General features: G+C 50.1%; 1 protein-coding gene across 1 annotated transcript in view; it reads right to left on the bottom strand.

Annotated features, from left to right (window-relative positions):
* Positions 1-12,087, bottom strand: part of WDFY4 (WDFY family member 4) — a 291,643-nt gene that overhangs the window by 31,128 nt on the left and 248,428 nt on the right. The window contains exons 48-51 of the mRNA XM_045878280.3: positions 10,395-10,437; positions 8,937-9,056; positions 6,877-6,994; positions 5,118-5,227 (exon numbers count right to left, since the gene is read on the bottom strand). Of these exons, the coding sequence (XP_045734236.1) occupies positions 5,118-5,227; positions 6,877-6,994; positions 8,937-9,056; positions 10,395-10,437 (391 nt within the window). The remainder of the gene's footprint in view (positions 1-5,117; positions 5,228-6,876; positions 6,995-8,936; positions 9,057-10,394; positions 10,438-12,087) is intronic.

Here is a 12,087-nt window from a genome sequence, read left to right as displayed (position 1 = left end):
TCCCTTGGCAGACTGGGAACAGAGGAGCTCAGCTGGGGGCCCCAACCTCAGTGTGCATGGGGAAGGTAACCAGGGGCTCCGAAGAAGAAAAAGAAAATTTAAAAGTTACTGGAAGCAGAAGGTGGGTCTGGGGGGAAGTGAGGAGGGGTGGGGTCCTGGGACAGGGGCTGGAGGAAAAGAGCAAGCCCATCATCTAGGCAATTTTGAGACCCCACCACCACCAAAGAAATAAAGGGGCCAACGTGTACAGTTGAGAAAGAGCTGGGCTCGGCCCTTGGCAGGTTTCTTCAGAAAAGTGCCAGGCTCTAACACCCCACTTGGTAAGCTGAGCTGTCGGTCCAACAGAGAATTTGGGAAGCCTGTGTACCAGCTGGGCTGCCTTGTCAGTCTTGCTCTCCATGGAGGGTGGGCTGACCCCCAAGTAGCCATTAGGTTTCCTTCCTGGAGGATGTGGACATTTACTCAATAGACAAAACCCACAAAAGTTTTGAAAAGCCTGCTGCCTACTCTTATGGGGAGGAGGGTGGACATACATGGAGCATTTAGAAACCAGCCAAAGGGCTCCCATGCTGTAGCTCACCTCATCTTTACCACCTACTGAGGCAGGGGTTATTTTATAAAGATTTTATTTATTTATTCATAAATAAATAGAGACACAGCGAGAGAGGGAACACAAGCAGGGGGAGCGGGAGAGGGAGAAGCAGGCCTCCCATGGAGCAGGGAGCCCGATGCAGGGCTCGATCCCAGGACCCCGGGATCATGACCTGAGCCGAAGGCAGATGCTTAACGACTGACCCACCCAGGCACCCCGGCAAGGGTTATTTTAAAGGAGGAGGAACAGAGGCCCGGTTATTCAACACTACCAATTAGAAAGTTCTAGAGCCAGTACTTTGTCCCAGGTCTGCCTGTCTCTATTACATGAGCCTTTTTGAATGCTCCTTGTTGAGTCAGCATAATGCTAATTGTGCCTTTGCTTTGGACACAGCTCCAGCCGGACCCATGGCCTGGCACCCGTGGAGCTCCCGCATGGACCGCTCGGGCGGTTCTCGGTTCTCTCTGCAGTTAGCATCTGTCTTACACGAAAACCAGCCATCTCGCCTTAGGTGGTTCAGAAAACCCTTCCCCACTGCTGGTAACAGCCGCCGTCATGCGGGCTGTGACTTAATTAACACAGCACTTTATTTCAGGTTCTTATTAAATGTAACAGCAGCTGCAGCAGCACTGCTAATGTGCCCTCGCTGGGGCGCTGCCGCCTGGCTCTGCCCTGCCCAGGCGAGTCTGGTCGCCGGCCTCCCGGCCACTGCTGCTCTTGCCGGGGCCGGGACAGGTTGCTCTCAGGCCCCGGCTCCAGGTGGGCGAGATGCCCGAGAGTGAGGCATGCCGGGAGCCAAGCCTCTGGGGGGCTGCGGTCTCACACCTCCACGGGGCGGGGATAACAGCGCCCGACCGGCTTGCGTCTCATCCCACGACTTGTGCGTGTCACCTGCTCGGCTCGCACTGCCCCTACGCCGGGTCTTCTGGATTGTGAGAGTCTGTCATCGTAATACCAGGTTTGAGGCAGAAGATCAAACATGGCAACCATAGAGGAATGCAACGATTCCGAGAGCAGCCCAAAGTTAGTAAGATGCAAAAGTGAAGGGACCATAGCACACCTTCCACCCAGGGATCAGAATGTGCTGCATGGCACTTCTAGGCCGTGTATGAGAGCCCCTCCTTCTAACCACAACCCACTCAGGGGGCAGGCCTCATTGCCCAAGGAACGCCGCGTCTGCCTCTCGACAGTGCACCGGGCCACACCGGGTACAGCGCATAGACACACGGCTCTCCGCACCAAAGGCGATTCCTCCCGCCGAGCCATCAAACGAGCAAGCAGGTCACTCTGGCTCATTCACACTCATAGGCAAGAGGCAGAGCTTACTTCATGCAGAATGGGGAAGCATGCCTTTGTCATGCTGACTCCTGCATGCACACCTGGCTCTGGAAACCTGGCATTCTCAGTTCCCTGCTCTCCAGATAAATAAAATAAGAAGGGCTCATGCCTGGATTCTGCACCTTCTCCATCTTTCTTACTCTTCCCTACCCCATGGTTCATGCTGGGGAATGGAAGTCTAGTCTATCGAGAATATGGTGAGGCTCCTTTCCTTCTCACCACACAGGGGTGAAGCAAAGGTCTCTTAAGAAATGAGCCTGCCCCCGGAAACAAACTGAGGGTTGCTGGAGTGGGGGGTAGGGGGGAGGGATGGGGTGACTGGGTGATAGACACTGGGGAGGGTATGTGCTCTGGAAAGCACTGTGAATTGTGCAAGACTGTTGAATCTCAGATCTGTACCTCTGAACCAAATAATGCAATATATGTTAAGAAAAAAAAAGAAGAAGGTAGCAGGAGGGGAAGAATGAAGCGGGGGAAATCGGAGGGGTAGACGAACGATGAGAGACTATGGACTCTGAAAAACAAACTGTGGGTTCTGGGGTGAAGGGGGTGGGAGGATGGGTTGGCCTGGTGGTGGGTATTGAGGAGGGCACGTTCTGCATGGAGCACTGGGTGTTATGCATAATGAATCATGGAACACTACATCTAAAACTAATGATGTAATGTATGGGGATTAACATAAGAATAAAAAAAAAAAAAAAAGAAAGAAAGAAATGAGCCTGCCCCCTAGGAGACAGGGTGGGACAGAAGAAAGAGCCTGACTTCAGGAAGATGCCAAAACATTCCTAAGGAAGTCTTTGAAGGCCCCAGGACTCCCACAGGAGAGCCAGGTGCATTTCCCCCCAGATGTAGCCTTTTACCCATTCCCTTGGGAGCTAAAATTCATCTTTTATTCTAAGGAAAAAGCAGAACACTGTGGGGTTTTCTTATGACACACTAAAAGAGTCAGTAAAAATCACACATGGAGAGCCCAAATGATTTCAACACAGATGGGCCAACAACCACAGATAGCTCGAACCAGGAAAACCTGGGAATCACATCAGACTTCAACACGGGAGTCAAAGGGCTGGAGCTAATGTGACTACATGTGAGCTACCCAAAAGCAGATAAAATTGGTTCTGACCACCTTGCACTGGTTTAGACCATCTCAAACCAGTTTGGCGTGGTCATCCACGGATCAAACTAGCTAAAAAGCAAGCTCAAACTAGGTGTGACCAACTTCGGAGTGGCCTTAACCCAGTATCTCTGTGGGTTTGTAGCACACCTGTTCCATCTGGCTCCTGCCATCCTGGAATGCTTCTCTGCAGTCCAGACTGTCTTGAATTAGCTTAGCCCAGAGCAGACCAGCTTGGACAAGTTCAGGCTTGCTCAGATTCTATCTGGCTGATTGCAGGGAAAAGAAGTGAAGTAATAATGATTGATCACCTATGCAGTGTCAGGCCCTGAGCTAGGGGCTTTACCCACATTTCCTCATTTAATCTCAACAGCTCAGGGAGCTGCGCATATTTAACCCTCATTTCCAGAGGTAAAATCACTTGCAGAAGATTCTCTATCTGTCAAGTAGCAGAGCTGGTGCATAAATGTCACAGCTGATGCCGTGTCAAGTTCACTCTGCCTCCTGCCCATGTGAGAGGACCCTTAGTAACAGGCAGAGATGGGGCTTTAGAGCATTAGACTGAAGGGACAAAAGAAAGCTTTTAAAGCATCCAGAACTGCCTGGAGGGAATGCCGCAGCGGAACGCATCACCATCATCATCGATAGTGATCATGGCTTCTTGTGGATTAATGAGCAACATCTGGATGGGATTCCTGGCACGGGCTATAGCTCTGGGACCGTTTGTTCTCAAACCAAACTTACTTAAAATGCTTGTTGCTGAGAAAGGCTCAGGGGAAGCACACTTATTATTTTTGAGTGAATTTCCAGGGAGAGGAGGTTATACAATGTCTAGACAATCCCTGCCTTTAAGGAGAGAGAACACTGTGCCAAGACACAGAAGACAGGAGGGATTTTGTTCCTAATTGGAGAAATCACCTTGACTTTGCCTACCCGTTCCCACCTAGGGCTCAGGAGTTGGATTTAGTGCTGACGCGGCCTTTGGTCTCTCAGGTCCAAGGTCATCTGACCACAAAGAGTGGCCTTTTGGTGAGGTCAGACTAAAACCCCACAATTCCTGGAACACTCGCACTTTCTCTTTGATGAACTTCACTATCGGAGTAAGTCTGTGCATATTCGTGGCCTGTTGCCCACCATGGCTCATGCCTTCCTCTTCGTAGGACACTTGCGAGGCCTGGAGCAGGTCAGGCCCTACACTTGGGCTGTGTGCTGCATTCACTTGGGGGCTGACTGAGCCAGCTGGCTGCAGCTGGGCTACCCGGTGGCTCTCCCCAGTCAAAAGCTGTGCCCCTGGGACAACCTGGGAAGCAGGATCCCAGTGATAAGGTCAGAAAGAAAAGAGAGAAAATAAACTTCTTGGCTGCCTGCAAAGGACTCTATCCCAGCAATCCCACGTGCCTTGGACAGTACCACCCACTCAGAGCCAGACTTGCTTACTTCACACAGTGTGGGGCTGAGGTAAAACAGAAGGGGGCCCAGCTGTATTTGAATTTCAGATAGGAAATTTTTTAGGATAAAAAATTCACTGTTTATCTGAAATTCAAATTTACCTAGGCATCCTGTTTTTACTTGTGAAATCTTGCAACCCTAAGCTGGCATAATGAATGGTCTCTTGGTTTATGGGTGGCTAAGTTGGTTAGTTTCTTTCTCTGGTTCAGCTATTCGTTATTCAAATACTTCGTCCTTTTAAGCCTTTCAACTTGTACTTAGCATGGCTGTCTGCATTCTGTAGTTACAAGTGGTACTCTTTCAGTCTTCCTTCTTTGTGCTTATTTTTCTAATTTCTGACCACCTACCTTCAAGGAAGTCTTCCAGGTTTCTGCTTTTCCATTTCCACTAAAACCGACTTATGTTAAGTACTTTTTCCCCATATCTCTCATTCCTTATTTTTAGAGTCTGCCTCAGCCGGCTGCCCAGAATCCTGGAGCCAGCATCAAGTGGGAATCACTGGCTGAAGGTTGGCTTTCTAGCCGGGAGATCCCTGCTTCATCCAAGCCCAGCCCTTAGTCTGTGCGATATAGTTGTGTGTGTGTGTGTGTGTGTGTGTGTGTGTGTGTGGAAGGGAGAGCTCACCTGCAGAGAGCAGAAGGCCTGGGTATAGGGTGGCATCCGGACCAGGTAGGAGGCGACAATGATGGCCGAGGAATAGTGAGTACAATAGTGGCACTGGACAGTCATGTCTCCTGCAATGAAAGGACATGTCTGGAGCGGATTTCCCACCTGTGCTGGGACAGACTGTAGACAAACAGGATCTACGATGCTCAAGCATAAGCAGCGGGCACAAGCCCTGCTCAAGAGAGCACCTGCAGGCCATTGGAGCCTTGGTTCTGCTCGCAAACGCCACTATGATTTGGCCAGTAGCCATGGTGATGAAAAGCCCATTCAAGACCCTCAGCTGCACCCCCGAGTCCTCAGTGTTCTACTCCCAAGAATGTGGGCAGGGTCAGTCTCTGGAAAGGCTGTACTCAGGATTTGTGGGGAGACAGTGCTTTGGTCTTCTGGGTTTAGGGGTACGTAGAAAGCCCCAGCGTGCCTACAATCCCACCAGCGCAGTCGGCAAAGGCCTGAACCAGCTCCCTGCAGTGAGTGCTCAGCCATCTTGCCGCCAGCCCCATGCCCAGCCTAAAGCCCTCCCTTGTGCCACGCAGGAGCTCTCTAAGTTGGATGTTTGGGAGGTTGGTGGAGGAACTTGTACAGGGTCCCAAACGCAATGGGCAGCTCAAATGCACGCCCAGGGTGAGATGGGAGAAAACGGTGAGATCCCATGCTCCCCTCCCTGCTTCTGTGGAAGGAACCCAGCCACGCCTGGCAGCCAGAGGAACCGCACCCGGGTGGGGGACCCGAGAGGGGTCCTAATGATTGAGCTTCAGCCTCAGGAGGGAATAAGCAGGGCAAGGAGGGTCTGCCCAACCATCCACATCCTCCCATCTCCCCTGAGCGAGTCTGAGTGCCAGCCCCACACAGCACAGGGGTCCCGGGCGGGTCTCTGTGGGGCTGTGCGGGAGGCAACAGGAGTCTCCCTGTCCTGCTGAGAACCTGCTCACCAAAAGCAGTGTCTCGGCCGTGTAAGCCTTTCCAAAGCACAATGCCTCTGGTTCCCAAGGGAATTTTTCATGGTTCATGGATGCCTGCTCCTTCTTTTAAATTATATGCTTATTTCAAAGTATTTCAGAAAACCAAGAGAGCTAGCATCAAATGCATGACAAAAATTTCCTTTTAAAATACGTTCATCAAAGTTCAGAAGTGAATAGACCTAAAGAAAAAAAAAATTAAGGCAATAGGAGTTCAAGTCGCATGCGAATGTGGCAAAAATTATAAATGTGATGTGCAGATGAACAAAGTTTGGGAAGTAGATTCTACAGTCAAGACAAATACAGGCTCCACCATTTAGAAGCTCTGATCTTGAATGCGTTGCTTGAATTCTCTGAGTTTAATTCCCTTCTCTTTGAAACGGACCACTGTATTTAAGGCTGGCCTATGCCTGGAATATACAAAGTGCTGAATGAATGTACTCTCTGAGCCTGGCAGCCCCTAGGTCTGGACGTAGTAGCTCTTAGCATGGTAGTTCCCAGTCCACCCTGCACCTCACCACAGCCTTACTTAAATCAGAATTTCTAGAGGTGGGGCCTGGACATCAGTATGTGTAAAACCTGCCCAGGTGATTCTTCCATGCAGTCAGAATGCAGACCAGCAGACTAGAGCTATTCCCTATCCCAGTATAATTGCTTCCACACTAGGTGAGAGCCTAAATTGTTACCAACGACCATTTCAAGGCACTTGAATGAGCAACACTGCAGGAAAAAAAAAAAAAGTCAAGCTGGGATCTACCCACCTTCAGTCTTCTCAACTTCTTTAAACCTCTGGATGAATTTCAGCTTCCTTTCCTTGGTCTGAGCCCCCATAGGCTTTGAGAGATCGCGGAAAGTCTTGGGATTCGTCAAGTTCAATGTCTAGAAGGCAGACGTGTGGCTGGAGTTAACTCCCCTCAGACCCTCTTGTGCCCCAGCGAGACTTCAGGAGCCACGCTCTTTAGTTTTATGGTTCTCTTTATTGGTTTATCGTCGTTTGGTCTGACCCCCCTCCAGTGATTAGCAGGCATGCAGGGGTTTTATGGCCCCAGAGCCAGTGATCCACAAAGTCTTAATAAGGGAGAGAAGGAAAATAAGAGGAGGGGAAGACTGAGTTCACAGTGAACCTGTTCCAAGTTGACCCAAATCAGACCATCGCCACCAGTTACTGAAAAGAGACTTGGAAAAGAATCCCTGTTGTCATGAGGTGCTTGGCTGCAGCCCTCGTGGAGAGAGCTGTATGCCTCAGGAGTTCACGGTCCTTGCAGGGAATCAAACTAACTCCCTAGAAGTTAGAAGTCCTCTGTTCTGTTCGGGGAGGAAATGTGAGGAATGGCCTCCTTTTTCTGGAGCCCACTCCCTTCTGGGCAATGACAGCATGTAATGTCGCCCCTTCCTCTGTCCTGGGGAATATAATACAGGGCAGTGGAGACCTGAAGTTTTTAGGGCCAGGTGTCCTCAGAGATGTCTGCTTTTAGCAGAGATGTTCTACATTTTAGCAGAGGAGCTGTGTATCCCCCAGGATTTGTGTCTGATAGAAAGTGTTTCTTTATACTTCTTTTCCTTTTCACCAGCCGTGAACCACTGCAGTCCCCCTGGGGAGGCAGGGCCTGTCCCCATCTCAACATCTGCAGAACCGGGGGTGGGGGCAGAGTGAGGCAGGCGCTTCTCAGACCCCTGTGATCAACGGCACACGTGGAGAGCCATCTCAGCCACCGCTGATTTTGCCAGGACAGAATGGGGTTTCCGAGCTGCTGGATCTCCTGATTTTCCAAAAGATATTGGAAATCCAGATTTTTAGGAGAAATCTCCCGATTTTTAAATATGGGTAAGTAATCAAAATTTTGGGCTAAACAAAAGGGGCTGGTAAACCACCACTTTGCAACATGTGAGTTAAAGCTGGGATTTGCATGTTTCATTTTTGAAATACCTCAGCCTCAGATGGATCATTAGGGAAATAAAAGGCAATATGCAGCTGGCCATAAAAGTTTTGTGTTAAATGTTTTCACTGGGGATGGGAGGTCACAGAAGACTGAGGCTCCCTCTCCCAAATCCTGAGTATCAGTCTTCCAAGCAGCCCTAGGCAGGACTGGCAAGGACTGGTCTGAACCAGGACTTAGCCACCTTCTGTCCTTTACACACACAGCTCAACACCCCTCTTGATGGCCAGAGTCCAGGTGGTTGGGACAGTGCTTCATAACCAGGTCATTCCCAGCAATGTCATACTGGCCTAGCTGTGTCAGCTTTCCTCCTCCCTCCCCTGCCTGCTGAGGTCCAGGGACAGCTAAAAGAGGGAATTATCTGGCCTTGCCGTCAGCCTCCCCTGTCCCAACATGTCTCAGTCCAGATCCTGAGTGAAGTCCCCATACCAACCTCTTGACTGCTGAAGTCAAGATACAGGGGGGTAGTTTGCTCTCTCTGGGTCTCTCTCTGTCTCTCTCCTATTCTCTACCTCCCCCCCCCATACATGTTGATTCAAGGAATAAATTCCTGCTTCACCTGAATGACCAACATTGGTCCATGGCAGTGTCTCAGCAGATGGGTATCAGTCAGGAAGCCCTCTGGGGCTCATGTTAGTAACTGTCCTCATCATGTTGATCATCCCACAGGTGGGGTCACCTTCCCACAGGTGGATCTGGACAGAAACCCAAGCAGCCAGACTCCAAAGGCCTCCTCTGGGGTGAAGGGCCAAGCATGGAGCAGCCCTCAGGCCCAGGTGGACTGAACCTCGTAGCAGAGACTCTGCATGCTGATTTAGTATGCTCTGGTCTTCGGGGTCAGGAAGCCTCAGGACATCTGAATAGCATCCACACGAGTACTATACCTGTGAGGAGTAGTCGGCCAGGACCCAGGGAAACACTGGATACTGCATATAGTCATTGTAGGTCCTCCCAGCCATGGTGTTGAGGTGCATGAGATACTCAAAATTGCTGATGTCCCTTTTCTGCCAGAAGAGACAAAGAGGAGATAAACCAAACACGACTAGCATCTTCCTAAGGACCATGGGGGTCCATTTCTCAGCCCTCTGCAGCCTTTGCTGTGTGGGTGAGAGCGGGCAGCACACACCTCCACTGCTCCCCGTGCACCTTGCGCCCGAGCCAGGCCAAAGCGGGGAGGCCACACTAATGCCAACGTGAACTGAAGCAAATATATTCAGGAAGCAGAGTCGGCCAGAAAAAAAAAAAAAAATACAGCTCAGCAGTCCAAAGCCAAGGATAAAGCCTTCTTTTGTTTAGCTGCTGGGTATGATACTCAAAAGTTGATTAAAATAAGAGCACAAATGCTGTGGGTGAACTTACTGCTAACCTTATGATTAAAAAAATAAGCCGATGGGGCGCCTGGGTGGCTCAGTCGTTGAGCTTCTGCGTTTGGCTTAGGTCATGGTCCCAGGATCCTGGGATCGAGCCCTACATCGGGCTCCCTGCTCTGCGGGAAGCCTGCTTCTCCCTCTCCCACTCCCCCTGCTGTGTTCCTGCTCTCGCTATCTCTCCCTCTGTCAAATAAATAAATAAAATCTTCAAAAAAAAAAATAAGCCGAGGGGACCTTGCAGTAGAAAGAAGCCCTCACCAAGAGACTGAACGATCTGTCTTCCTCTGGGAATTTAGGGACTTTCTTTTCTGTCCCCACCTATTGGGATAACACTCATTCTTAGGGCCTTAGAATGTACAGTCAAGGTGGAGTCAGGAGTGTATTTGGGAAAAATCAGCAGGTCCAAGGGGTGAATGAACAGTCCAGTATAGCTGTCACCTCTTATATGGGACCCACATGCTGTGCTCTCCCTTGGCCCTCTCGCTGGGAAAGGATTTTGGACAAGAGTGACCAGGAGTTAATTTCTTGTTGTCATGTGATCTCTAGGACTGGCCCTCTTGGGGTCCCTGCCTTTCACTGAGAATCAGAGGCTAAATGTCCGTTTATTCAAGCTGAGAGTCATGCATGTCTTCTCAGAAGAAGAAGTGAACACTGGAGCTCCTCTACACTGTGTCCACTTATACATATGTGTCTATCTGCATGGATGGGGCAGGTGCATACACGTGCACACACACACACAGACACACACACACACACACACTACCCAGCTCCCGCTCCAAGCCTCAAGTACCACTTTCAATCACTAAGATCTTTTTAGGGAAATACTTGGGACATTTTGGTAAATAAAAAAATAAGATCCCTCCCGAGTCACCCACATGCTTTGTCTCTCCACCACTGGGGCCTGAGCTATTTCTGATTTGCCTTCCCACAGGGTTTCCTCAGACTTAGAGTCCTCTACAGGGGTCACTATACCTGCCACCTCTGCAGCATGGTCCTGTCGGAGCCAGGGTATCTCCTGTGGGACAGAAAACAACGATGGTGACCCAATATCTCAAGGCACAAATGAGGAGAGAAGTGGGAATTCCTGGGGCTCTGTGGGACCAGGGCATCCAGGAAAGCCACAGACTTTCCAGGGCATACAGCAGCTCTCCCAGCGGGGTAAAAAGATTATTACCCAAGCTCTGCCTGACCCCACACTACCCTACTGAAGGTTAGGCTCTTGCGGTCACTTTTGCTGGAATATTCTCCTGCTGCCTTACGTGTGGCCTGTGGGGAAGCCCTGGGGCCATGCAGAAGCGGGCTCAAGCCTCACAACCCCACGCCAGATTTCCCATAGCCATGCCTCAGCCTGCTTTCCCCATGTATGTGTAATAGACATGATTATAATATACTGACACATCACTATAATATATGCACGTAGTTTAAAAAATGTAGAAGCCCACAGAATAAAAGAGTGTCCAAACTATCACTCCTACTCGAGAAGTAGCCACAGTTAACAGTTTCCAGAATAGTTTTACCCCATGCCTGTCTATATGCTTATATCGTTGTTGTTTTTTAACTGGCGATATGTGGGAAGACCTCATCTGTGCTTTGTCACTGGCTTCACAGCAAGGTGGGGTCAGCTCACATCGCTCTGTGGCATTTGTTTCTACAGCAGCAGGACCCCGCTGTACAGACGGATCGGGACTGGTTGAGCCTGCCCCTGGGGTGGGTTTGGTCCTTGCAAATGATCTTTCCGTGACCAGCTTCGGACATAAATCTCTGGGTACTTGGGGAGTGTATCCATGAGAGAAATTTCTGGCAGCGGTTCTACTGGGATAAAAAGTATGAGCATTTTCCAGTTTGCTACATATTGCCAAACTGTCCTCTTAAACAGCTGTACTGATTTCGGTTTCTACACATATAATTAAGAAATACAAACCGAACCAAAGAAATACCATTTTTGACCAGTGTGGTGGGAAAAAGTTTAGAAGGGCAACAAGATGTCGTGCCGGGAAGGGTGCGTGGAGGGGGTTTTTTCCACGTGAAATGCCCCTTCTGCTCAGCACGGATTTGTGGAGTCCAGTTCCTTGGCCTCTGTGGTATCCCTTGGTTCCTTTTCCAGCTCTGTTTTCTTCCCCTCTCTGTCTCCATGAGACTCTCCTTCTGCTCTCAAGACCTTTGTTTAAGATGTTCCGCCAAGCCCAACGACATCATGTCTCCTCTTTCCATCCCTTCCCTCCTCCTTGGTCCCGTTCAGGTGCCCACAGATGCTACCCCACATGCATTTTCTGTTCTCCTCACGTGCACTGCACCAGGGTCCTTCTGGCCTCCATCTGTCTGGACAAGGCCTGGCTGCCCAAGGGCCCTACCAGGGGCAGTGCCCCTTCACTTTCCCACCACAGCACTGTCAGCCTGCACTCTGTCTCAGGTTTCTCATCCCTTTTCATTCAATTCTTTCCTTGGTAGGTTTTTTATAAACAGAATGCAGCTCCCAGGCTGGGATTCACCTCTCCCCGCACCCCACCACCACCCCCAGTAGAGAAACCATCTATTGCGTCCACTCTATCTAGGCAAACAACAGTAACAATGAAGAGAAGCAAAACACACTCAAGTTTATTGCTGTAGGTTGCAAAGGCTCAAGTGAAGATTTGGTTCTCTTGCTCAGTCTGTGAGCCTGCCACCC

This window comes from Mirounga angustirostris, unplaced genomic scaffold, assembly GCF_029215605.1.
Source record: "Mirounga angustirostris isolate CCGP_5_RB_7025 unplaced genomic scaffold, mMirAng1.0.hap1 SCAF_6, whole genome shotgun sequence".
Lineage (NCBI taxonomy): Eukaryota > Metazoa > Chordata > Mammalia > Carnivora > Phocidae > Mirounga > Mirounga angustirostris.
The sequence above is the reverse complement of the archived record's forward strand: the minus strand, read 5'-3'. Positions and strand labels throughout refer to the sequence as shown.